At 47.8% G+C, this 26,448-nt stretch overlaps 2 protein-coding genes across 2 annotated transcripts; one reads left to right on the forward strand and one right to left on the reverse strand.

Annotated features, from left to right (window-relative positions):
* The first annotated feature begins 24 nt into the window (after positions 1–24).
* PSMC3 (proteasome 26S subunit, ATPase 3) lies at positions 25–12,805 on the forward strand. The gene is made up of 12 exons (XM_031593403.2): positions 25–193; positions 279–359; positions 6,068–6,193; positions 9,362–9,466; positions 10,087–10,149; positions 10,578–10,715; positions 10,819–10,962; positions 11,200–11,348; positions 11,837–11,933; positions 12,073–12,218; positions 12,378–12,459; positions 12,590–12,805. Exons 1-12 carry the CDS (start codon positions 167–169, stop codon positions 12,698–12,700), a joined length of 1,269 nt encoding a protein of 422 aa, XP_031449263.1. The 5' UTR covers positions 25–166; the 3' UTR covers positions 12,701–12,805.
* A 318-nt stretch (positions 12,806–13,123) lies between these two features.
* Positions 13,124–25,556, reverse strand: LOC149917807 (transmembrane protein 178B-like). The gene is made up of 4 exons (XM_031593408.2): positions 25,145–25,556; positions 17,839–17,952; positions 16,617–16,754; positions 13,124–14,882 (listed from the first exon to the last, which is right to left on the reverse strand). Exons 1-4 carry the CDS (start codon positions 25,521–25,523, stop codon positions 14,638–14,640), a joined length of 876 nt encoding a protein of 291 aa, XP_031449268.1. The 5' UTR covers positions 25,524–25,556; the 3' UTR covers positions 13,124–14,637.
* Between the last annotated feature and the right edge of the window lie 892 nt (positions 25,557–26,448).

A 26,448-nucleotide genomic window follows, 5' to 3' on the forward strand; every position in this document is an offset into this window, starting at 1 on the left:
CCGCGCCGAGGGGCCGGAGTCGCGGCGGGAACGGGGAGCGGCGCGAGCCCCCACAGCTGCCGCTGCTCTGCCGCGCGCTCCGCGCCCGGCGGCGGGAGAGCCGGATCTGCCGTGAGGAATCGGCTGTGAGGAATCGGCCGCGCGCCGCTCTCTCGCTGAGGGAAAGATGGCGTCGGTGTGGGATGAGTCGGAGGTACGGGCCGGGCCGGGCCGGGCCGGGCCGGGGGGAGCGGGGCCGGGCCGGGGATCGGGGCTGACGGTGCCGTTGTGCCCCGCAGGATGGCGTCGGCGAGGAGGTGCTGAAGATGTCTACGGAGGAGATCGTGCAGCGCACCCGCCTGCTCGACAGCGAGATCAAGGTAGCGCGGCCGGGCCCGGTCCCGGGGGGAGCAGGGCTTAGCGCCCACCGAGGGGGCGGTGGTGGAGCACGGGGGGCCGGGGGCGTTAGCGCGTCGGGAGCCGAGATGGCGAACAGCGAGTCTGAGCGCTGAGGGAAGTGTGGGAAAGGCTACGGCCCAGAAGCCGACGGACGGCGGTTCGATGGGGCTCCGGCGCGGTCAGGCAGCGCGGGTCGGCTGGGGCCTCAGGAGGGCCGTGCCGGGCTGCCGCCCCGCCTGGGCCTGCGCCTGTGCGATCGGAAGGCTCTGTGGGCGGAGGTCGTGCTGCTTCTCGGGGAGGCCTGTAGCAGTGTGGGACCGTCCTCGTGAGGATACGTACAGCCTTATGTACAGCCTGAACCTCTCTTGTTTCAGTCTTTGTTGCCTCTCATCCCCCTCTTTGCTTCTCGAGCCGAACAAGCCCTGTTCCCGCAGTTACCTCTCGCAGCACCTGTGCTCCTGCCAGGCCAGCCTGCCGGTCCTGGGCTGAATTCAGGCAGGGTTATCGATGTGTGCTGTGTGGGGGGTCCAAATCTGGGTGCCGTGCTCCAGATAGAATCTAACAGGTGCTGAGTACAGAGGGATGATCGCTTTCCTCCATTTGCTGGCTGCCCTCCTGCTGTTACATTATTAGGGTCCCTTTGAGTAGCAGCCCCACCACCTCTGCGCACACGGACTTTTCCACTGTGTTGGTGTTGTCTGCATATATCCCCTCATCTTGGTCACTGAGGAAATGGTTACATAGGACAAGGCCTAGACCTGACCCAAGATGGGCACATCCCACCTGGAAGACAACTTTATCTTAGGCTTGTCCCTGCCTCCTGAGGTTAGCAAAATTGAGATCAGTTCTTTCATAAGCTGTGCAGGGCCGCTTCATCCTGCTGCTTAAAGCTCTACAAGCATTGTTGACTTTGGAGCGTACTCTTTTATGTGTTAAAGACAGCAAAAATAAATTTGTCTTATTTTTAAGTTGCAGAATAGAGTAAGCATAAGCAGCTTTTTCCATTTTATAGTAAGAGCATCGTACTCAGAGTAGCAGAAATATTTATGGTCGCACTCCCTTCATGTAAGCTTGGAAACATTTCAGGAATGTTCCTTGAATGTTTCCAAGACTATGTAGAATAAAATTTCTAAATTTTTGCATTTTTATGAAGCAGATTCTTTATAAATTATTGTAATAGTTCTGTCCTATGAATAATTATTTGTTATGTACAGTATTGTGTTTAATATCAAGAGTTTTAAACAGTTTATAGAGAAGAATGGATTTTCCATTACATAGAACTACGTAAGCCAGTTCAGGTGCAGCGAGTTCAGAGACCATGCGGTTTTGCTGTCTGTGGGGCTCCCAGAGCTGTCAGGCTGTGACAACAGCTAGGAGCAGGAGTAAAAAGTGTGTGGTTGTCTCTCACGCACCACCAAGAACCACCTGTATTAGGTGTGGTAATTTGGGATGTAAATGTGCTTGTTGTTGGGTGGGGATTACAGAACTTTCTTATCTTCTATTTGATTTTCTTTCTAGTTAGTAGAAAAATTCACAGAAAAATTTGTAAAATTAATGATGATGAGATGTATGAAATGTAAGTTATCTACCATGTTCCCAACATATTTTTGGTTTGTCTTTCTGTTTTTTTGGTGAGGTTTCTTTTTTGTTATTAGAAAGGTTTTATGTCATATTGAGGTCCAGGTTAAGGTTACCTTGAGCCAAAAAGGGCAGATTATAAATTGAAAAAATGAGAGGTTCCTTGGGGCAGCAGGAACCTTTTTCCTGTAAGGGCAGTCAGACAGTACAATGGGTTGTCCAGAGAAGCTCTGCTGCCCATTGTGAAGTCCTGTCCTTAGGAGCTTTCAAGATAAAGTTGGGTAGAGTCCTGAGCAATATGGCATGAGCACAGCTGGCCCTGCTCTCAGCAGATGGAGGTAGAAGCTCCCAGAGGTCCATCTCCTCAGCCTAAGTTGGCCTATGAGCCCAAGTTTTGATTTGCTTTGCTGTCTGTTGGGAGATAAGTAATGGATGTTACTCTAGAGCTGGGTGATATGCTTTTTGTGGAGAACAAGAAGTGTTTTTCTCTACAGAAGCAAGTGATAAGTTTGTTTCTTATATGTAGGTCTTGACATGAGCGGTCTTATAGGTAAAGACAGCACCTGCAGTTCCATGTTTGTTCTGCTGGAAGCGGTGGTGGTGCATCCCTTTGCAAAGGTGCTGCTAGTCCCACTGCTTCCCACTGATCTCAGTAGACACAAGCCCTAATTCTGCCATTCCCCAATTCATATTCTGTTTACTTTGATGTGTCACCGTGATACTTTCAGTTGCTGACCACTCCAGTGCACAATTCTTTAAACTGAGCAACAAATAATTTCCAAATGGATGCGTATAGATGTGCAGTGTGTATGTTTATTTAGCTGTGTATGTATCTCTCTATATATGTATGTATATGTATATCTAGGATGGTGTCATCAGGGTTTTTTTTTTTTTTTAAATCAGAGATTAGTTTATTCAGAACTAGGCCTACTGATAACAGATGGGGTCTACTTGACTCAAAGGGGGAAAGGATCCTAGCCCAGCAGTTAGTGTGGCTCGCCGAGAGGGCTTTAAACTAGGTTTGAAGGGGAAAGGGGATAAAATCAGGCTTGCTAGAGACGAGCCTCGGGGCAGCATGCCAGGGCTAGGGTGAGACTGAGCCCAACTGAAGTGCATCTACACCAGTTCACACAGCATGGATAACAAACAATTGAAGCTAGAAGCCACTGTGCAGCAGCAAAAGTACAACTTAGTCACCATCAGTGAAACATGGTGGGAACATTCCTGGGACTGGAGTTCTGCAGTGGAGGATTGTAAGCTCTATAGGAGGGATAGGCAAGGAAAGAGGTGCAGTGGAGTGGATTTTTATGTTCAGGAGTGTTTTGATGTTGTAGAGCTTAATGCTGGGAATAATATCAAGTCCTTGTGGGTAAGGATCAGAGGGAAGGGCAACAAGGCTGACATCCCAGTGGGCATCTGTTACAGAGACAGCTGGCAGAAGTCATGCAATCGCTAGCAGTTGTTCTTGCAAAGGACTTCAACTTACTTAATATTTGCTGGAAATATGATACAGCCCAGTGGAAGTAGTTTAGGAGGTTCGTGAACTGTGTAAAAAATACTTCCTGACACAGCTGGTAAGAAAGCCTACCAGGGAAGTGCCCTGTGAGACCTGCTGTTTACAAGCAGAGAAGGACCAGTGGGAGGTGTGGTCAGAAGCTGCCCTAGGTATAATGAGCACAGTATAATTGAGTTCTCTTCTTTGGTGAAGTTGGGTGGGGGAGAGGTCACCAAAGCTGCTACTTTGGGCTTTGGGAGGGCAGATTTTAAACTCTTTCGGATGCTGGTTAGGAGAATCCCTTGGGAGTCAGTCCTGAAGGACAGAGATGTCCAGGAAGACTGGACGTTCTTCAGGAAGGAAATCTTAAAGGCGCAGTAACAGGCTTGTCCCCTGTGCCATAAGCTGAGCCAGCATAGAGGAAAATTGTCCTGGCTGAACAGGGAGCTTTTGCTGAGAGTCTGGGAAAAAAAAGTTTGCCATCTTTGAAAGAAGGGTCAGGCATCTCAAGAAGAGTACTAGGTTGTTGCTAGGGTATGTGGAGTGAAAATTAGAAAAGCTAAAGCCCAGCAAGAGCTTAATCTGACCACCTTTGTTAAAGACTATAAAAAATGAAACAATGTTTCAAGAGACATATATATTAACAGCCAGAGAAGGGCCAAGAATCTTCTGCCTTTTTTTTTTTAAGTGGTGGGGAGTGTTGTCCCTGTGGATGAGGAAAAGGCTGAGATTCTCCATGCCTTCTTCACATCTGTCTTTAATAGTCAGGCCTGTTATCCTCAGGGTGCTCAGCCCCCTGATCTGGAAGACAGGAATGGGGAGCAGGATAAACTCCCCAGAATTCAGGAGGAAACAGTTAGCAACTTGCTGCTTCAACTGGAGCTTCAACTGGACTGTCACAATTCTGTGGGGCTGGAGGGGATGCACCCAAGGGTGCAAAGGGAGCTAGGGTGAGTGACTGCTAAGCTACTTTCCATTATTTATCAGCAGTCCAGGTCAAACAGGGAGGTCCCTTACAAGTGGAGACCTACTAATGCTCATCTACAGGAAGGGTTGGAAGGAGGATCTGGGAACTATAGGCCTGTCAGCCTGACCTCAGTATTGGGAAAGCTCATGGAGCAGATCTTGAGTGTGATCATGTGGCATGTGCAGGACAAGCAGGGGATCGTTCCTAGCCAACAGGCGGGTACTGCTTGACCAACCTGATCATCTTCTATGACCCTCACCTGGTAGGTGAGGGAAATGCTGAGCATGTAATCTACCTAGATTTCAGTAAAGCCTTTGACTGCTCCCAGTGTTCTCCTGGAGAAGCTGGCAGCCCATGGCTTGGACAAGCATGCTTTTCACTGGATAAAAAACTGTGTGGATGGCTAGGCTCAGAGTGTGGTGGTGAATGGAGTTAAATGCAACTGACAACTGGTCACTAGTGGTGTTCATCAGGGGTCAGTACTGGGGCTAGTCCTGTTTTGTATCTTTATTGTTGATATAGACAAGGGAATTGAGTGCACCCTCACTGAGCTGATGTATATGACACCAAGTTGGGAGGAAGTGTTCATCTCTTGGATGTGAGAAGGCCCTTCAGAGGGATCTGGGCAGGCTGGATCAGTGGACTGAGGCCAATTGTATGAGCTTCAGCAAGACTAATTGCTGGTTCCTGCTCTTTGGTCACAGCAACCCCATGCATCACCTGGTGTAGGGATCCTGCTTTGGCAGGGGGGTTGGACTCGATGATCTCTGGAGGTCCCTTCCAACCCCTACGATTCTGTGATTCTGTGATCACCACAGGCTTGGGGCACGGTGGCTGGCAAGCTATGTGGGGAAAAAGGATCTGGAGGTTAGCTGACAGCTGGTTGAACAAGAGTCAGCAGTGTGCTCAGGTGGCCCAGAAAGCCAAAGGCATCCTGGCTTGTATCAGAAATAGTGTTGCCAGCAGGAGCAGGGAGGTGATTGTCTCTCTGTACTCAGCACTGGTGTCTAGAGCATGTTAAGAGAAAGACGGTGAAACTGGTGGAGGGTTAGAACATCTTATGAGGAGCAGCTAAGGGAACTGGGATTGTTCAGCCTGGAGAAGAAGGGGCTCAGGGGAGACCTCATTGCTCTCTAAAACTACCTGAAAGGAGGTTGTAGTGAGTCAGGGTTGGCCTCTTCTCAGGTAATGGTGATGAGAGGTAATGGCCTTAAGTTGTGCCAGGGGAGGTTAAGGTTGAGTATTAGGGAAAGTTCCTTAGAAACAGCGGTGAAGCACTGGAACAGGCTGCCCAGGGAGGTGGTGGAGTCACCATCCGTGGTGGCTTTCAAGAATGTGGATGTGACACTGAGGGATGTGCTTAGTGGATATGGTGGGGATGGGCTGATGGTGAGGGTAATCTTAGTGGTCTGTAATGATTCTGCGAAGTCGATCAGGGTAAATGTATTCAGTGACACTGGGAAGAAATTAGTGGTAGATATTACTTAGGCTAATTTGGTGACTTTTTCTGTTTTTATATTGCCCTTTCTTTATTTCCATTGTCTTCCCAGCCTTACATTTTTATCATTATTTTACTCTCAGAAAAATATAATTTACATGTTGCCAAGCTGTTCTGATTTCTACCTCTTTTTTCTGTGAACTGATTCCAGATCATGAAGAGCGAAGTGCTGAGAGTGACCCACGAGCTTCAGGCCATGAAAGATAAGATCAAAGAGAATAGTGAGAAGATCAAAGTGAACAAAACTCTGCCGTACCTTGTCTCAAATGTTATAGAGGTGAGTACTTTTCTGGAGCAAGGGGAGAAGCGTACGCCGTTTGTGTTAGGAGGGAGAAGGGATGGGGAGCCCATTGGTAATTGGAGACATGGCGTGTTGTCAGACTATTTATGATCCCGAAGTCAAGACTTCCAGGTTTTTCTGATGGTTTTATTTGTGACCTGGAAGTGCTTATCACTTGCCCACTTCATGTCAGGGTCATTTCTTGGGGAGGTATTAGCTGGGCTTCTGTCCTTAACACAGCTATTGGAGGTGACACAGCCTCACTTAGTGTAGACCTGAGTACGTGAAATATAGCAGAGTGGTGGAAAAGCAATGGGTCTGCTACTTGTACATCTGTACACTATTGCCAGCTTTGCAAGAAGACGAGTTCTACGGTTAAAATAACAGTAATTAAGAAAATCTAATCAAAAAGATTTTTAAGATTTCTACTTACAAAAGTAAAAAGAAAGAAGAGAGTGGACTGGAATTAATACATTCTCAAGTGCTTCCTTCATAACTAATACACATTTAGGGAGCAGTCCCTGCAAGCTCAGGGACTTGCTAGCCATGTTGCAGCTTCTGTCCCTTAGCTGCATTGGTATTTTAAGATAAGAGATGATGGCCTCAAATTGTGCCAGGGGAGGCTCAGGTTGGATATTAGGAAAAATTTCTAATCAGAAAGAGTGGTGAGGTGCTTGAATGGGCTGCCCAGGGAGGTGGTGGAGTCACTGTCCATGGTGGTTTTCAAGAAGTGTGTGGATCACAGAATCCTAGGGGTTGGAAGGGACCTCCAGAGATCATCGAGTCCAACCCCCCTGCCAAAGCAGGTTCCCTACACCAGGTCACACAAGTAGGTGTCCAGGCGGGGTCTAGAATATCTCCAGAGGAGACTCCACAACCTCCCTGGCAGCCTGTTCCAGTGCTCCGTCACCCTCACCATAAAGAAGTTCTTGTGCACATTTGTGCGGAACTTCCTGTGCTGCAGTTTCTGGCCGTTTCCCTTTGTCCTGTCTCCATACACAGCTGAAAAGAATCTGGTCCATACTGCACAGATTAGTGTACAGACAGTTTAGGGAAGCAGTATCCCCCTGTCCCTCTCCATCCCTTTGAACTCCACCCTCATCACCCATTGAGCTCTGTTTTGAGCCTCGAACTACCCGCTCAACCCCAGTGACCCTCATTTTGTCCTCTTCCCCCTTCTTACCTACTTTAAACACCTTTCAATGAGTCCTGCCGGTTCCTGGGCTAGGATTCTTTTACCCCTTGCAGGCAGGTGAGTTCCATCTGCAGCCGTCATGCCTGGTGCGAAGTAAATTGCCCCATAGTCAAAAAAACCAAAATTCTTGTGTTTGCACCAACCTCTAAGCCATTTATTTATGAGGAGGGTTTTTTTGACTCTCTCAGTATCCTTCCCCACCACTGAAGGGATAGAAGAAAAAACCACCTGCACAGCCGCTCCATCAAATACCCTCTCCAGTCCCTTGAAGCCATTTTTGATAGTCCTCAGGTTTCTCTCAGCAGCATCATCACTGCTGACCTGAACTACCAAAAAGGGATAGTAATCAGATGGGCGAATAAGAGTAGGAAAGCTTTCTAGAGATATCCCTGACTCGTGCCCTCCCCTCCCGTACACCTTCCTGTGGGGTCAGGCCAACATATAGGGCCTTCTAGGGCCCTCCATCCCACTCAGAAGGGAGTCGCCTATGACAAACACCCTTCTTCCTTTCCAGGTGGAAGCAGTCTTGAGGCATGGGCTCGACTGCTTCACCAGAGTCAACCTTGCAGGTGGACCCCACCACACTGTCACCTACCACACCCTCACTCACCTCACCCTCAAATTTCAGGCCTCAAACCTATTTTGCAGAGGCATCAGGGGAGCCGAGCATGGTCAGGATGAGGGTTTCCTATGTTTCCAAGCTGTTACCTGCTTCCACTCTTCCTCTTCTCTCAAACTGCCTCTCTGTTCAGCAATGGCAGGGCAGGGGATCTACCTCCACCTGGTGGGTATCACCCTGGTGTCTCTCAGGGAGTTACTCCACCAGTCTATCTCCCTTTCACACTCTCTGATGGTTCGTAACCTCTCAACCTCCTCCCTGAGTTCCACCACCATACTGAGCGGGTCATCCACCTGCTTGCACCTCACACAGCTGGAGTCCCTGCCCCCCCTCCATTGGCAGCAACAGACTCAGGCACTCTCTGCACCCAGAGACTTGAACTGTCACATCCTTAGGCAGGAGCTCAGTCTGAGTTGCCACCGTCTTTCTCACTCAACTTCTCTGCCTAGTGGAGAGCATGTTGGAGTACATTGACTGGGAGGCAGCCAGTAGCTGCCCACTAGTGGGCTGAGATTCTGCACCCTGCTCACCTGCCCGGTGTGAACAGGCTGTGCAAACTGCTGTGCCTCACTTTACTGCAGCGCTGCACCCTCGACTTGCTGTGCCCCTGAGTGGCAGGCTTTAAGCACAGAAGGCAAGGCTGCTGCTGCTCCTGGCTCTGCCCCCTGGGCGTCAGAGGGTTGCTGCCATGCAGAAAGCAATGGTGCCCGACAGCTGCTCTCTGACAGAGCTAGCTCTCAAGCAGCCAAGGCAAATTCTCTACAGTATGCTTCTCCCTGCTGAGTCCTGCGCCAAAAAAAAAGCCTGTGGATGTGGTTAGTGGACATGGTAGGGATGGACTGATGGTTGGACTTGGTGATCTTAGTGTCTTTTCCAACCTTTATGATTCTATGATTCTATTCACAGCATCTTCTTATACCTGCTTTGTTTGTTTTAAGCGTTCAGTTGAGATAACTTTGCAAATGTCTTTGGAAAGTCCAGATATTACATGATGTCCTTTTTGTGAATCAATCTATTTATCTGATTTTTTTTAAAGTGTAGCCAATTTTCAGTTTTGGAAAACAAGGATTGGTTGGTATTAGTGTTTTAGAACTTAATGTAAGATGTTGTAAGGAGGAAATAAATCAGTGCCATTAGCTACTGCTTTGTTCTGGGCTGTATAGTGTCTTTTTCTGTGCTATTGTGTGCCACTGCATGAGGAAAAGAAAAGATAAATTTTTATAAGGTACTTCAGTGCTTTCAAGATTCTACTGCAAATGGAGAATGGAAATTTTTATTTTTTATACTCCATGTTACTTGGAAGCCGCTAGTCTGGTTGCATTATAGGGAAGATTTTCACTCTGGTTTTCAGCTATTGGATGTTGACCCCAATGACCAGGAGGAGGATGGAGCGAATATTGACCTTGATTCTCAGAGAAAGGGCAAGTGTGCTGTCATCAAGACTTCTACACGCCAGGTAAGAGCCATGTGTCCAGTTAGGTATGAGCAGCCAGAAGTTACACTGGTCCATTACTTGGTGAGGTTGGTCACTTGGTAAATAGGGATGTAAATAAAGCAGGGATGTTTAATACCTTCTTTGCCTCTGTCTTTAGCACTGATGATGGGGCCTCCAGAGCCCTGAGGTGTGGGACAATGATTAAGGGGAACAGTCAGCTCCCAGCCAACTCTGAACTTGTTTGGGATTTGCTGCTCCAGCTGAATGAACATAAGTCTATGGGGCCCAGTGGGATTCATAACAGGGTACTCCAAGAGCTGGCTGATGTCATCATGAGACCTTCATGAGTATTTTTTCAGTGATCCTGGGAATCTGCAGAGGTTGCATTTGGCTAGAAGCTGGCAAATATTGTCCTAATTTTCAGGAAGGACAACAAAGAAGGGCTTGGTATTTACAAGCCTGTCATTGCCTGGTAAAATCATGGAAAAGATTATTCTGGAAATTACTGAGAAACGCTTGAAAGACAATGCAGTCATTGGTTACAACCAGCACAGATTCACAGATTCTTTGATTCTACGAATGCTGGAAAGGTCCTTGTCCTAGTACAGCTGGCTTTGCTTACTTTAATTCCTGTCCTGTAGACGTATTTCCTGCCTGTTATCGGGTTGGTTGATGCTGAGAAGTTGAAGCCTGGAGACCTAGTGGTGAGTAATGTTGTGACTGTTAGCTGTGATGTTGGCCAGAAAATTGCATGTGCCTTTTCCTTTAGAAAGGATACAGTCTGTTCAGATCCTTCTGAGATTATTTTTGTACTAAAATTTTGATTTTTAAAAAATTATGGCTTCAATAATATTTGTAGTATAGAAAAGAAGTGTTGGAGAGCCTGTTTATACAGACAGTTAAGCGCCCCAAATTTAGCTATCTACTTGGTGGTATATTGGGCCCCTTCCTTCTAAAATGTGCCACATCAGTTGTTGTGTTGTCCACCTTGCCAAGCTGTTGCAGTCTGATGAATGATAGTGTTAGAGCTGGTCATACCTGCATCCTAGTGGCCTGGTGGATCACCTCTGATTGTGTGTGCTTTGATTGCTATCTGAAAGGCCTGTTAAAAGTAAACAATTTGTGTTTGCAGGGTGTGAACAAGGACTCTTACTTGATCTTGGAGACTCTTCCTACTGAATATGATTCACGGGTGAAGGCCATGGAAGTGGATGAGAGACCCACAGAGCAGTACAGCGACATCGGGGGGCTTGATAAACAAATCCAAGAGGTGATACCAGTGTGAATGAGGACAGCAGGCTTTGAACTCCCTAAAACGGGCAGCCTGGATTTGTGAAGTTTGGTTTTAACATAACATTTTTCTTTTGCTGTAGCTTGTGGAGGCCATCGTCCTGCCAATGAATCATAAGGAGAAATTTGAAAACTTGGGTATACAGCCTCCCAAAGGAGTCCTTATGTATGGGCCTCCAGGAACAGGGAAGACACTTTTAGCTCGAGCATGTGCTGCCCAGACCAAGGTAAAAAGAACCTTTGAATACTTACGCTGTGGTAGAATAGTAGCTAAAGATGAGAGAGACAACATCTCGAAGGGGAAAGGAGATTAAACCTATAAGCTGGTGTTATTAGGGTTGGGACTTTTTTATTTACATGGTTGTTCTAATTAAGGCTTTTCTGTAGTATTCAGGTCTGGCACTATTGAAAAAAAAAAAAAAACAAAAAAAAACCTAGACATTGACTTGTCTTTCACTTTCCAGGCTACATTCCTGAAACTTGCAGGGCCGCAACTTGTGCAGATGTTCATCGGTGATGGCGCCAAGCTGGTACGAGATGCGTTTGCTCTAGCCAAGGAAAAAGCTCCTTCCATCATCTTTATTGATGAACTGGATGCCATTGGCACTAAAAGGTGAGATACAGGCCATGTTGCAAAGCTCTTAGGAGCTGCCCAGCTGTCTCCTTTGCCTGAGTACACAAGGGAAGTCGAGCTTAATGCATGGCCTACGTAGAAAGAGGGTAAATCACAGGCACTGCACTCGCCACAATCCTTGGGCTCAAAGTATGTGTGCTTGAGTGATATGTGTGAGCCTGGAGATCCGTTCAATTGTCTGCTGCAACACAAAGCTGTTTACTGGTAAGTGCACCAGGCACTTTCATTCACCACTGAACACCATGTTCACTTTCATTTACTGCTTAGGCCAGGACAGCTCTAAGGACATAACGAGACTTGGATGTTGCTAACTGTTCTAGTTGCAGTGTTCAAGGTATCAAGGAGGAATTTGGAAGTGCTTAACCAAGGAGTGTGAAATGCGGTCATTCTGTGTGTGATTAAAAACATAAGGGTGGGGTGGTCAGGGTCCAGCTGATCATTTTGTTTTACCCTCATTTCCTTCTCAGGTTTGATAGTGAAAAAGCCGGTGATCGGGAAGTGCAGAGGACCATGCTGGAGCTGCTTAATCAACTTGATGGTTTCCAGCCCAATACACAAGTCAAGGTTGGGATCTAGCAGAGTGCTGCTGAGGGCCAGGGCATTTTAGTAGGGGATGTAAAAGGGAAGAACCTTGGTGGCTCCTTGAGGACTAGAGAAGCCTGTCCTCCAGATGCCTCAGACTGATAACAGTACTTGTACTTAGGTGATTGCTGCAACCAACCGCGTTGATATCTTGGACCCAGCTTTGCTCCGCTCTGGACGATTAGATCGCAAGATTGAGTTCCCAATGCCTAACGAGGAGGCCAGAGCCAGAATTATGCAGATCCATTCACGCAAAATGAATGTCAGGTATGCAATAGGTGTGACCTAGGCCTGTGTTTGTCACTAATGCTGATGGTATTTCAGGGCTGTGGAGTGGTGGGAGCCCTGTTGGGTTTAAGGAAGTTCTGTACCCTGTTTCTGTTTGGCACGCATTCTCAGACTTCTTTCTCTCCCCACTCTAATCAGCCCTGATGTAAACTACGAGGAACTGGCTCGTTGCACAGATGACTTCAATGGAGCCCAGTGCAAGGCTGTATGCGTTGAAGCGGTAAGTAATCCTCTAGAGCAGCCAGCAGCAACCATCTCTACATAGAGGGAAATAAAGCTAGTGTGAAGTTCAATAACGTGAACTGATACGGCACTCACTTGCCCTTGCTAAAATATGTCTTGTTGGGCAGGGGATGATTGCCCTCCGCCGTGGAGCTACAGAGCTCACCCATGAGGATTACATGGAAGGAATCCTAGAGGTTCAAGCAAAGAAAAAAGCCAATCTGCAGTACTATGCCTGATCTCTGCCCAGTCAAGGCAGTGTCCATGGCAGAGGATGGGACTAGACTGGACTGTACCATTTACTTTCTGTCTGGAAAAAATAAAGCATTTTTTTTCCTCTAAAACGGTGATGTGTTGGGGCTGTTGCCCTCATTCAGTGATTCTACGTCTACAAAAGGGAAAGTAAGAACCTCCTGTCCTCAGTGTCCATCATGCTGCCCGGGGATTAAATCCTGCTCTGCTATTTCAGGAGGACCACCAGCTACTACTGCAGTAAGTGTACTTTGGAATCCATGATCTGCAGCTCAAACAGCATTGTCTGGTTTTGCAGGTGCAGTCAGCAAACAGGCTGTACGCATTTGTCAGAATCTTTAACAAATTTTCAGCAAATACTCAGCTCTGCAACAGAGAGGTGAACAGGACTCACACATGAATGATGTTTTAACTTTTTCTTTTAAGCTTAACCTTAACATTGGAAGCTTTGACACCATGGCTGATAGATGGGAGTGCACTGGTGAATCAGTCTGGTAATCGGTAAGAGAATTCACAATTACATCCACTGAGCAAGTCTTTCAGTAGTTTTAATGCCAGTTGAGAATTACAACTTCCATTTAAAAATTACACTTTTCATAAATACACTGACTTTAGCATTAAATATCTTACATGCCACTGGATTGTATTTGAAATACAATGTAAACATCTCCAAATGCTGGCCATCTCATCCTTGCCTGTGCAGTTTTTGGACACTTGGGAGAGGGGCGGGGGATGTGAGGGAAGAAAGAATAGATGAAAGAAAGAAAAATGCACCCAGAGTACTTTGGCGGGTGTTCCTGAGTTAGCCATAGTACTTGCACTGGTTCCAAGATCCCTACTGCTCACTCTAGAGAGGGAACTTGTTCCAGCAGAGCACGTGTTCTTGCTGTGCTGTGCTTGGGGTGTTTGGCATTGTAGAGGGGTGAGTGGTGAAGTGAGCAGAAGCCACACATTCCTGAGGAAAACACACTGCAGTTCCTTTGGACATAAATATTTGAGGGGCTGTACATTCTGCGATACTAGAGTACTGCTATTTGAGCTCAGGGAGAATAACTCATCTCCTTTACAGAACAGGAATTGTACCCATGAGTTACTTGGGTGATGAAGGTTGATCCCAGCAGCTCTAACTACATCGTACTTTATCCTGGCCTCTAGTAGGATAGTCATAAGCTGCATGTTACATACATCTCTTCATTGAAACAAGGTATTGTTTGTTAGCCAAATGAGTAACCTGACCTGTGTAAGAAGCTGAGGAAAACTTACCTTCCCCCCCTCTTCCTAAAGCCAGTGAGAGATTATTCAGTCTTGCTGCTCAGTTACAGCAGGCTCCTTTTGGAAACAGCTTTAGGGGTGAGTGAAAACTGATACTACAGCATAGAATAGCACAGATTTCTGCTTTAGATGAATTAATACTAATGATGGGCTAATTCTTTGGCCTAAACCTGGGCTTTAGATTACGGTTCTTTTGGGAAATTATGGCCTGAGCCAACACTGGACAAGTCTGTTGCAAAAGTGTTCAAGCCAACTTCACATAGTTTCTTGCCCTAATTTGGGTCTGCGTTACACAGACCTGCAGCAATAGAGTTGGTGCGTAAACATCCCTTACAACTGGACAGTAACAGGACCATGGAGGTACAGTTCAAAAAACAGCACAAAAGACACAGCCTTGGATTTAATCCCTTGTAAACAGAACAAAAATAAAACAGAACTGTCCCCCCTTAAACCATCAATGAGCAAATCGGCAATAATTCAAACCTGGAGTTACTTGCAATATCCGTGGCTGGAGGCTGTAGCAGCAGCCCCCAGGCCGGTATTTCCACAGCTATGGCACCGCTCCTCACACCGACACACCGCCTCTTCTGGTGTTAACCCACAGCTCTGCCCAGGCTGCGCTTTCCAGAGTCTCTCCTCAGCCCTGCCGAGGTCACACAGCCCCGTTCTCTTGTCTGGGTTTTTGTACGGATGCCCGCGAAGTGTTGAGGGACGGGGCCAAAGTGCAGAGGAACCCAGCCAGCAGGGTGAGACCCAGGCCTCCCCAGGCACAGAACATGGACCAGCCATAGCCATGACTGATGTCCTCTGGCAGCCCGTAGACGTAGCGAGGGTAGCGTGACAACTCAAAATTGATCCCAGCTACGCACGTGCAGAGAGAGATGATGCAGCAGGTACCTGCAGGAGAAAAGGGAGAGGGTTCTACAGTGCCCTCAGATTAATTACTCTGATTGTTTCTGTTTTTTTCATTTGTTTAGTTCCCCTCCTCCAGCCCAGGTATTTCAAAAGCTGTACATTTTCAAAAATAAAAATTATACCTTTTCCCTTCCAGCCCGTCACTTTTAAAAGGCAGAAAAAGAAATGAAAAAGAATGGCAAATACATATGACTAGAGCATATCTCACACACCAAATAATCAATACTGTCTTAGCTCCCTCTGTTACTGTTTACATCTCAGTCATTTGTAGTTTGTTACGCAAAAGATCTCCAAAGGCTCCGTTTCCAATGACAAATGACTCCTGTGGAAAATAAACAGCTAAAGCCCAGTTCTGCACTGCTCACTCACTGCTTGCTTTCCTCTGGGAACTTCCACGCTGCTGCCAGCTGTGATGCCAGAGGCTTTTCTCAACTGCTTCTCCATTGCTAAGTTTCAGAATACCAGCAAAAGTCACAGACTCTCTCAATGGTACTGCCTTGTGCTTTTTTTAACCTACATCAGAGTTTTGCTACAGCGTTAGTGTGTTATCTCTGTGAAACCATAGGAAGGTTAAAGGCAACTGTTCTGGAGCCAGGACAGCTGAGGCAGGGCTGAAGTTCTTCAGAACGCTTTTTAGTCACTAAGAATCTTGTCTACTTATCTTATTAATGGGAAAAAAAATCTCACATCTTTTATGGAGTTATGCTTAAAGTACTTTCATCCTGATCTAGCCTAAGTACAGCTGGTCCAGGCTGACATCTACTCTCCAAAGCATCCACATTAACAAAAAGGATCCTGTCAAACTGAGACAATAATAGACCCAAGGCTGGGGTAATTTTTTGTCCCTGGCTCTGGGTCTAAATACTAATGACATCTTACTGCTGACAGCATGCCCGTCATAGCGAAGCTTAAGTGCAGAAGCACTCAGAGGGTTCCCGATCCACCCATTCCACTTTATTCCATCACTGCTGTGCATTAAAATGTTAAAAACAAAAGCATTAAAACATGCAGCTAAGCAACGTGTAGAAATAATCAAGGACAACACAAGGCTAACTTTGGCCTTACTGGCTTCACACCACAGCAGCATCCTGTGCATCTCCCCAAAACACTTTAGAGAAGGTTCTCCTAGAGCAGGGGAAAGATTCTTCCCACTCAGAACATGGCAACTATCTACTATCACAACTGTTTGGTTAATGGATAGAAACGCTCTTAGGCCATTGTGTTCCTTGCCTGCCTCCATTACAAATGCTGACACCTGACCTCTTAGGTAGCAGCTCTGCCTTTCCATTAAGAAAAAGATGAGCAGCTACTGAAAAGTTGCCTATTTATTGCTTGCAATTTAAGAATCTGTATCCTTGCAACATCTCAATAGCTTTTTGTGCATTTCTTGCTGCTGTACTCCTTTCAAGTAAAGAAACAAACTCTCCTTGTTTTTCAGCTGGACAAGCAAAAGTACAGGTGTCGTTGTTACCAAAAGACGTGAGCATCTTTGAGCAGCAGAAAGGTGCTGTACTTGGATTTGTTTTCTTAAGATTCCCTAGAGAAATCTATGAACCAAGTTGTCTGACAGAAGCAGCAAGCTGTATGCACAGCAGGCAAGAGGACTGTGGGCACACACCAGCTTTCCAGAGCAGAAAGCTCATGTGCACATACAGCAGGGTCCTGCCAGGTGCCAGAAGTGGCACCAGGAGCAGAAGACAAGTGAAAGACTCTCACCTCCCATTAGGAAGAGCAGTCCAGCCACGTACTGCATGAGCTCCTGCTGTTTGCAGCACCCCAGCACACCGATGATCCACCCAAACAGGATGATGGAGACTGCCATGCCAATGAAGCCAGCTGTCATCCTCCGCAGATCTAAGAAAGACAAAACAAAAGCAAGAACAAAATGAAGATGGTGGCACCCAACCAGGACTTGCTGTTGCTAACATTTTTACTTACATGCATGCGCTCCTCCTGTAGCTTCCTTGATAGACATCTTGCACAGCACACTGAAACTAGGGGCACTCAACCAACCAGTCTCCCTTCAGCTGGGCACCGTGCAACTAGAGGGCATTCCTTTGCTGACCAAGAGCAATTCTAGTAAACACATGCAGTGCAGCCAAATAGTATCGGACAGAAGGGGCACATTATGAACTCTGCAATGATTTGCAAACGTTAGCACTGCAAGAACTGGCATGCATGTGGTTTTAGAGTTAAAAGAAAACACTGAAAATACAGAGGGCAGGTGGCATGAGGTGAAGACAGGAATGGTGGGAAGACAAGGAGACAGAAGATCAATACAATATGAAGGGAAGAATTACAGTAACAAGTTCTTAAAAAAAAAAAAAATGCTGATATGAACAGCACTCATCCATAACACAAGAGCTGTTTTTTTCCCCTCCTAGTTCTGTCTATAGATTTCCTCAGCACTGCAGCTCACATAACTGAGGCCACTGAAACTAAAGAAATACAGGGAAAAACAGGAGCAGGAAAGCCTGACTAAATCGTGGTCATCAACAGGCCATAGGTCAGTCATTTGTGTGGGAAGGACCTGGGCACGAGGCAGCCTGGGTTGGGACAAACAGAGCTGTTCCCTAAAAGAGTTTGTTCCCAGAGAGCTATGTCAGATCACCTGTGTGCATGCAGAAGAACCACAAGCTCTTTACATGTTATATGGTGCCACAACGCCTTGGCTTTGAGCCAGCTAGAAACTGTCTATCCTCAAGAGATCCAGAATACAATTTTGTCTCACGACACACTATGCAGTTTGGTATTCCAGAATTCCCCTGCATAAGCCCTTCCAAATCTTAAGGCCTCTTCCAATTATACCCTTGTCTGCTTTTTCATTCTCACTAATAGGTTAGGGACCAGTGACAGATATCTGGTTTAAATACCTCATGTGGTATGACATTTAAGGCAGTGAGTCATCCAGTCTTGTACTCTGCTTTGGGTTACTTACGGAGAGCGTGCCACTCATCCTGCCGGATGGTGTTGGTGATGTTGATGGGTAAGTTGCGTGGCAGAGAGCTGGAGGTGTAGTGATACTTTACAGCAGTGCAGCGCTGAATAACTCCTGTAAAAGAGACATCAGTGTGAAACAGAGCAAAACCCTTGTGCCTTGAGCTTGCTGCTGACTCGGCTGGCCCAGCAGAGCTCACGCAGGGGAAGTACCAGAACAAATGTCATCAAAAAAAGAACAGCGTACTTCAAAGTCATTGGGAACCTGGAACAGAGGTAGTCCTGCTACAAAGAACAATTGGAAAAGGGGAACCTAGATAACACAGGCAGGCTGCAGAAAGAAAAGCCTGAGGGTGAACATTAATTATAGCCACCAAAGGACCCAGAAGCTTCCTAGAGGAACTGGTACAACACCTTTGGGATAGCTGGGGAGTCAAGAACACGTCAGAATACCAACACAGCTGTCTTAAGAATACAGAGTTGAATCATTTTTTGAAAATTTTGAATAAAAGCTGGAAAGTGGGGGGGGGGGCTTGAATTCACTCCAGTAGTCATTTGCTTTTCACTTTACTTCTAATGAACAATAGCACCCTGTAGGCTTGTTGTCAATATAGCTTAAAGAAAAGCGTATCCCTGCTACAAATATGGAGCTATATACACTGTCCTCTTGAAAGAGCTTTTTACTTCAGAAAACAACCCAAAGCAGTGAAGATCTGGGGGTGTGAGGGAGGGAAAGAACAACCAGAAAGGTAATAAAGCTAAAGAGTGCAAAAAGTTCTCCCAAACAGTGGTTACAGGTCACTACTTGAATTCTGGAGCAAAAGAACCATTCAGAAACAGCTGACCAGCAAGCTGGTGGACAGTCACTAACAGGGAGCTGCAGTTTCCCAAGTTTACAAAAGATGCAGAAAGCGCAAGAGAAGAAGTTAACTTCGAGTTTCTCCTTCAGCCATGAGAAGTAAGACTTTGTTCTTGAACACCAGTCACTGGGATTGCACCCAGTTATTCCTGCAGAGCCCAGCGAGGAGGAAGCTCCTGCTTCACAAGAGTGGGAGTTACACACGCACCAGCCAGGCAACTCCAGCGAGCAAGCTGAGCCTCCAGTGGGAAGGGGACCTGAATTCCCCCACGCTAACAGAACAGTGACATCTATTATTTAAGTGGAACAAACAGATACGTAAAGAACACACCCCAAAAAAGCCCAAAGCTAGATTTCCCAAAGCCTCTGAGCACCATTACATTGAAAGCAGGCTCCTCAGCTGTACTGCCACTGCCGCAGAAAAATCCGTGGTCTGCAATCTTACAATAGCTTACGTGTAGAACAAAGTAAGACCTCTCCACCTTCTTACACAAATTTGCTTATTCAGAGGTTTTCAAATAACAATTAATTCTGCCTCTCGTTTAAAAACTTTCTTCCTCCCTGTTCTCCAGAATTCAAAGTGCTGATCTTACGGAGGTAGCACATAAACCTATATTAAGAAAGCATGGCTGCGAAGTGAAGAGCTCAGTGAAGAGAATCCCCGGATTTACACTGCTCACAAAGCTCAGCTCTGACCTCTAATCTACAGGCTTAGTGACAGCTTGGGTTCTGCCGCTAGAAACCAATTTTCCTGCAAGATTCCCACTTCTCTGAGAGTGCAGAATGGTCCTGCCCAGGTGTGAGCCAGGTGGCCTCTCACTGGGGTCCCTTTTCCAACTTTTTCAGAGCTGAAACACGTGGATAAGAGTTAGGAGCAGTGAGAGTGATCTCTCAGCTGAGCATAACCCACTTTTTCCCATAAAATTATTGCATGCGTCCAGGCAATCCTCAGTAGCCAATTTTTGCATCTCTTGTGACTAATTCATGCTTCCAGTTTGCTGAGTAAGAGCTTAAGCCTAATTTGCAGAGACAGTATGCACCCAGATGCACACAGGTACCCCATGGACTGCATTCAGTGCATTGTTCAATCTCAAAGTTATCACAAACTCAAACATATTTCACAGCTATCCTTTGACATAAACCTCCATATATCCTAAATCAAAGGCAAAATCAAAAGCAAATCAAACCAGGCAGGGACAACATCCTGCTCTCCATTTCAGAAACCTCAGAAACCCACCACCAAACTAACTCTGCTTTCCCCGCCCCTTCTTTTTTTGTAACAGACTGACAGCAAATAAGAAAGCCTGCCAAAATTAAAGTTTACCTTCAGGCAAGAGCTTGAATAGAATGGAGCAGGGTGGTGATCAAGGACAACAATTAAGGGGAACATTGGTTTTTTGGCACACAAATAAGTTGAAAACACTGGAAAGAAGGGAGCCTGTGCTCAAGAGATTACATTATCATACTGCATCTGTAGAAGAAAAAGGTTGTATGGCATCCTAATCCTAGCATTCCTTAGAGGCATTACAAGAACATTCTGAAAGTTGTACTGTATGTGCTATTTTCTTGATTAAAAAATGAATACAAGAAGCAACAAACTGCTGACACCTCCGTGGTACACAGTCATTCCTTTAACACTCCCAGTTTCTCATCAGCTGGGAGCACTGGAAGCACAGACACCAGAATGAAGCCATTTTCCCTTAAGGGCCTCATTATTGCCACAAGCTGCCGTGTTCCTCCACTTACACATCCTTTGGTTCTTACCTTCTCAGCTACATGGTGCTACTGAGAAGTTATTTCTGCCCAACACGTGAGATGCACCAGTCCCATCCCAGGGCTCTTCCAGAACAAGCTACAAGGAGCTGTAAACCCTTCAGTCGATCAGTAGTGACCAACCTTTTTTGAGTTCCTTCTATTGACTGCTGTTAAAATGCATGATGTTCAAATGAACCCACCAAGTAATACAAAGCAGCCTATTAGAACAGAGCTTTCCTAATTAATCATTTGCTACTGCCACCATTTTACAAACAGTGTGTTTTTCATTTAACACAAGACAGCAAACAGCATCTAACAAATCCCCTCAGGATCTCCCTACCTACAAGATCTCCAAGCAAACTGTTTTTGTTGCAGTACCCACATGTGACCCACACAGCACAGGCCCTGCACACCACCACTCTGTACTCAGGTTTCCATACTCACTGTGCCCCCTGCACACACCTGGCTTCTCTGCCCCCTGGCAGCTCCTGGGCTGTTGTCTGCTACTAATTGCTAACCTCTATTTCCCACCTGTCCACTATTTGTTCCTTTGCATTTTAAAGAAACACCCACACATTTCTCCCCTCCTAGATTTAAACACTTCCCACCTCCCAGTTTTGCTCTGTGTTTTTTTTAACTCACAGAATGGCCAGGGTTGGAAGGGACCTCAAGGATCATGAATCTCCAATCCCCTGCCACATGCAGGGCCACCAACCATTCCACCTAATGCTAGACCAGGCTGCTCAGAGCCCCATCCAATCTGGCTTTGAATACCTCCAGGGACGGGGCATCCACAGCCTCTCTGGGCAGCCTGTTCCAGTACCTCACCACTCTCTCTGTAAAGAATTTCCCCCTGACGTCCAACCTAAATCTCCCCTCCCTCAACTTAAAACCATTTCCCCCTCATCCTGCAGTTATCAACCCTTCCAAAGAGTTGATTCCCCTCCTATTCGTAGGCTCCCTTTAGGTACTGAAAGGCTGCAGTGAGGTCACCTCGCAGCTTCTTTGTTTCTAGCCCTGTCCCTTATTTCTTTTTCTCCGTTTCTAACTTCAGGCAAAAACAAGGCTCAGGCACGCAGGTATCTGACCCTTTGGCACAGCTCATCTCCTTCACACATCTACTGAAAGTTGAAACGTGCAAAGACTGAAGGATCAGAATCCAAAGCTGGAAACTCTGTGTAGTAGTAACTCCTGCTTTTCCCCTTTAAAAATATAAAGCAAAGATAGATACATATATAAAAGTATGCATGCCTTTATATTACCAGCTAAAATGCATAAGTTTTAAACTTTTCACAGAACTTGCTTTGCATTCCTGGCAGTACATCAGCACTGGGCTAGAAATCCATGGAGTTATCTAAACGGGTAAGCGCGCTTATTAACTTTTAAATGGATTTAAGTAGTTTATTCCAGACTCAAGAGATACCCAGAAAGGAAAAGAAACCTTATTCCAGAAGTATTAGACAACGAAGAGTATAAGCCTTCATCAAAATTACCACTGGACTCTCACAAAATTGTTTGTTTATCCCTGCCACTGAAAGCCTACAAAAATCTCCAGTTCCAGGAATAGAAGGCAGCACCACACATCACCAGAGAGCGAGCTGCAACCTTACAGCTAATCAAAGAGAAAGTAGGACTGCAGAGGTGCAGAGCAGAGAGCTTCAGCTCGCACTTGGGAAAAAAGCCCATTTCTTTGGAAGGTGCAGATCCAGCAGCGCTCCTGAACCAACAGCAGCAGCCACACCTGAGCACCAGCTGGAAAAGGCTGCTTAATAAGAGCTGCCCCAGAAAAGGACAGCCAGAAGAAGGAAAGGCTGCTAGTAAAGCAGGTCAGGGGAAGGGATAAGAAGAGTCTCATATCTATTTAAAGAACCAACTCCATAAGAACTATTATTAAAAATTTTCCCTCTATACTGGAATACTAATATAAATCTTTAAAGTAGCAACGCAGGCAAAGAATAGAAGGGAAGTGAGGTGTGCAGGGAGAGGCCATGTCTATTACCAGCACAGCTGGAGAAAAAAAGTAAGTAGAAGGAAAACCTTTTGCATTCAGAGCCCTCCCAGTTGAACACACCAGACCTAAAGGCAGATCAGTCCCCACCCACACACCTGCAGAACGCAGCCTCTGCCCTTTCAGTCTGACTGCAGCAGAGTAGGGAAAATCCCTCAAAACCAAAAGTACTGAGGACCAACCAAAATGGTGTCCTCCCCATCCCTTACCCTCCTTTCTTCATTCCAATGGGAGCTGGAAGCATTTGGTTTGCTGTGAAGCAGAAAAACATTTACATTACAGGGACAACTGAGAGAATGAAATTAATAAGCTGCCCTTTAGCGAAACGAGATCAACATGGAAATGAAAATGCTTAAAATTGATGCTAGGAAATTGAATAGAGGAAGCAGGTGATCACACAGCACTAGGGCACGGGCATCCAACACTTTGGCTCACCTGGGCCATGTATATGTAGGCTGCTCCAAAAGTAATGCCTGCTACTTACTTCATGGAAACGACAACAGATACAACAAGCACGGTAACACCGGTTGACAGAGCAAGTTCCAAGCTACAAAACTCTGTTTTTTAATAGTCACCACTATTAGCTCAGCATTTCTGCCAGAACAGAAGCCTGCATGCCACGCTCATAAAAATCCACACCTGCAGATGTGACCCACTGTTGCTGTCACCACTACTGAAATGCACCACCCACTGCCTCACTGCGCTCACATCCGCTGTTTGGTCTCCAGAAACAGTCAACAGCAAGCATCAATGAATGTCACTGGGTGAAACGTTGTCCTCATGGAGGAATCCAATCACACACCTTTGCTTTCATGTCAGACTGCATTCTGTCAGGCTGCCCCTCCGCTGCCAGCTGTCACACAGCAACAAAATGTAACAGAATACTGGCTGGAAGGTTCAACCTCTACTGCCGCACTGCCAACATGCAGCTCTGATGTTGTGGCCCAATAAAATAAAATGGGAGGCATTACTTCTGGAGCAGCCCTCATAATAAATATAGGTTAACTATGTTATATGTAAGTAACAAAACATTTTAATTTTTAATATTTTTTATTAAAACCTAAAAAAAAAAAAAAAAAAGAAAAAGAAAAAAAAAGGACAGCAACAAAACTGTAAAACTAGTGGGACATTACCTTGTTTTTGTGAAACGAACACGTCAGGCTAATCTGACTGCAGTGGCTGCAACTCTTAGGGAGTTTTCCAGGTTCTCAAAAAATACTTTTCATGAGATTGTATTTTTCCTGTGCTTCATCCTTGAAAACAGTTGTTTACAAGCGTACGTAATACCAAGGAGTGAGGACACGAGTAGGACACGACTGTGAAGCGAGGGGTATTTCTCTCTGCTAAGGTATGGCCTACAGAAGTCCAGGAGAGAGGCACGATCACATTTTTGAGTCGAGTATCTGATTGCAAATCTGTACCTTCCATTTAAAATTTTATGGGTTGTGAATTTACGCTGACTGGAAATGGAGTTATAAATACACCAAAAAAAATTGTAATTTTTTTTTTCCGCAATCTCAAAACCAGTTCTCAGATTCCTTTATCATAATGGAAAGCACAGCTGCATATTTTTTTTTACTTTCCACAGGACTGTGTTTAGCAATGCATCAAAATGCATAAAATTATTAGTCATAATTTCAGCTTCGCACTGCGCTGTGCCCCATGTCTTGCTTTCAGCCCAGATAGGATTAATAGTACACTGAAGTTTGCTTGGTGCTGAGTGACAGCTGCACGCCAAGGGCCGGACCACTTAGCAGGGCAGAGCCACTGGCACAGGGCAGAGGCTGGGCTGCATCGTGAGCTGTGCTGGGCTGCAGGCTGGACATAGGCTTGCAATAGGGTTTCTAGAAGTACCAGTCACCGCTGTGCACTGGAAAGAACGGACAATGACAAGCTGTGCTGCACAGTGCCAGTCTATTCCTCCTCTGCTGCGCTGGGTTGGCGTCACAGTTGGAAGCCACTGAAGAACTGCTCATGTTTTCTTAAGATAGCATTTCCATTTTGTGCTTCAGTGGAAGCACTTCTCCCAGCTCCTACTCTCCCCATGCTAGCAGGTACCTGCTGGATCAGTAGCTCCTGTTATTTGCCATTAATCACGTACAGCATTTCTTATCCTAAGCCTGATTTATAAGCCATCTTTATATAGCTTTATAAGCCTAAGTGTTTCTTATCCTAAGCCATCTATTGACTTGTACCATCGTTCCATCCAGCCCTGGAATTTCATTCACACACCACGAACCACCTGGCTTTGCGCCGTACCACACCAGCATTGGATTCACAGCTTTCCCTCCCATCAGCCCCGGAGCCCTGCATGACACAGACACACACATCGGTCACAACGGCGGCTGCCCATCACTCATCCGCTGCAGCGACGCCAAGGCCCCCATGCCACACCACCTCCCTTGTGCCTTGCCACAAACAAGACCGCACGTTTCTCTGCGCCGAACGACAAGACGTCAGGGTCAGGAGAACGCCCCGGCCCGAGCACCGGGCCCAGCAGCGGCCTACGGAAGGGGCTCCCGAGGCCGCGGTCCCACCCGACACTGCGGCGCTTAGAGCGGACGGGGAGGCGCAAAGCGGGCCGCGGCAGCGGGGCAGGGCCGCCCGCAGCCGCACCCGCACGGCGCCCGTCCCGCGGCGGCGCTCAGCACCGCGGACAGCACCTCTCCCCGCCCCGCCCCGCACCTTTCCGGATGAGCTCCTCGCTGTCCGGCTCGTAGCCCGCGCGGTGGCAGCGCCTCCAGAGCCCCGACACGGTGGAGTTGAAGCGGCGGCCGCAGTGCGAGTCCAGCGCGGCGGTGGCGGCGGCCGGGGCGGGGGCCGGGGGCCGGCCGGGCAGCAGGGCCCGCGGGGGCCGGGCGCGGAGCGGCAGGTGCGAGCCGGGCGCCGACATGGAGCCGGGCGGGTCGCTGCGCTTGTGGCCGAAGCCGCGGCAGCGCTCGCGGTGCCGCCGCGCGTCCGTCTCGTACCAGGAGTCGGTGCCGATGGCCACGGCCAGCAGCGCCAGGGCGGCGGCGGCCAGGAGCAGCCCCGCGCCGCTCAGCGCCTGAGCCGCGGCCGCCATCTTACCGCGCCGGGGGCGGGCGCTCCTCCCGCAGCACGGCCCGGGGCCTCGCCCGCCGCGCCGCCCCCGGAAGGGAATCGGGGCCGGAGCCCCTCGCCGGCGGCGGCGCGGTTCGGTGCGGGCTTCGAGAGCCGCGAGGGCGCGGCCGTCCGGGAGCTCCGGGCGCCCCGCCTGGGCCGGGGCCGCTCGCGCGGCGCCTCACCTCGCCTCACGGCGGGCGCGAGGCCGCGCGCGCAGGGCGACGGGCAACGGCCGAGAGCGTGCGGCGCCCCGGGGCAGCGCGGGCGCGAGCGGTGGGGGAGGGGAGGGGCGGGGGAAGGAGAGCGCAGGGATCGGGGCCGGCGCCGCGGGAGCGCGCGGCGAAACGCCAGCCGGCGTCTTCGTTATCGCTGCACGGAATGCGCCGAATATGACGCTCTTATTTTACGCAGCGGGAAGCGGACCGAATCCCAGCCGTGAGGGAAAGGCAGCGTTCCTCCAGCCGCAGCTCTCAGCCCCCGTTTTAGGCCGTCACCTTTCCACACCGGGCCTGAAGCTGCGGTCAGAGAACCCGCAGGAGTTCCCCCCTCCTTGTTGCGCTCCCGCTACCCCGCACACAGCTGACCCCACAGCAGGGCTCGCAGGACCCCGCAGGCACAGCCCGCTCCTCTCCCCGCAGCGCCGCCCCGCAGAAGCGCGGGGCGCCACAACCCGCACGGCGCTGCCACGCGCCGCGCTGCAGCAGCTCGTTCTGGACAGGTGGGATTTTACCGTCCGTGCGGCTGCACAGTCGTGCCCCGAAGGCGGACAAAATGAAGGGAACCGATAGGGCTGCTCTCGGAAGGATTTTCTCACACGTGCCAGCTAAATTACAAGCCTTCCACATCAAGAATGAAAAATTACCTTCAGACACTCACTGCCCTGAACAACGCCGATCTTTCAACAA

The sequence above is a fragment of the Phasianus colchicus genome, chromosome 5 (assembly GCF_987193195.1).
Source record: "Phasianus colchicus chromosome 5, bPhaCol1.hap1.1, whole genome shotgun sequence".
In the NCBI taxonomy this organism is placed as follows: Eukaryota; Metazoa; Chordata; class Aves; order Galliformes; family Phasianidae; genus Phasianus; species Phasianus colchicus.

Excerpts from the sequence above, each read along its gene's own strand:
- LOC149917807 (XM_031593408.2), bottom strand. The coding sequence starts at position 25,523 with ATGGCGGCCGCGGCTCAGGCGCTGAGCGGCGCGGGGCTGCTCCTGGCC. Across the intron at positions 16,755-17,838 it reads GGATGAGTGGCACGCTCTCC|ATCTGCGGAGGATGACAGCT; the intron begins GTAAGTAACCCA and ends TGTCTTTCTTAG. Across the intron at positions 14,883-16,616 it reads ACTGCTCTTCCTAATGGGAG|GTACCTGCTGCATCATCTCT; the intron begins GTGAGAGTCTTT and ends TTTCTCCTGCAG.
- PSMC3 (XM_031593403.2), top strand. The coding sequence starts at position 167 with ATGGCGTCGGTGTGGGATGAGTCGGAG. Across the intron at positions 10,150-10,577 it reads TGAAGCCTGGAGACCTAGTG|GGTGTGAACAAGGACTCTTA; the intron begins GTGAGTAATGTT and ends TTGTGTTTGCAG. Across the intron at positions 11,934-12,072 it reads AGCCCAATACACAAGTCAAG|GTGATTGCTGCAACCAACCG; the intron begins GTTGGGATCTAG and ends ACTTGTACTTAG.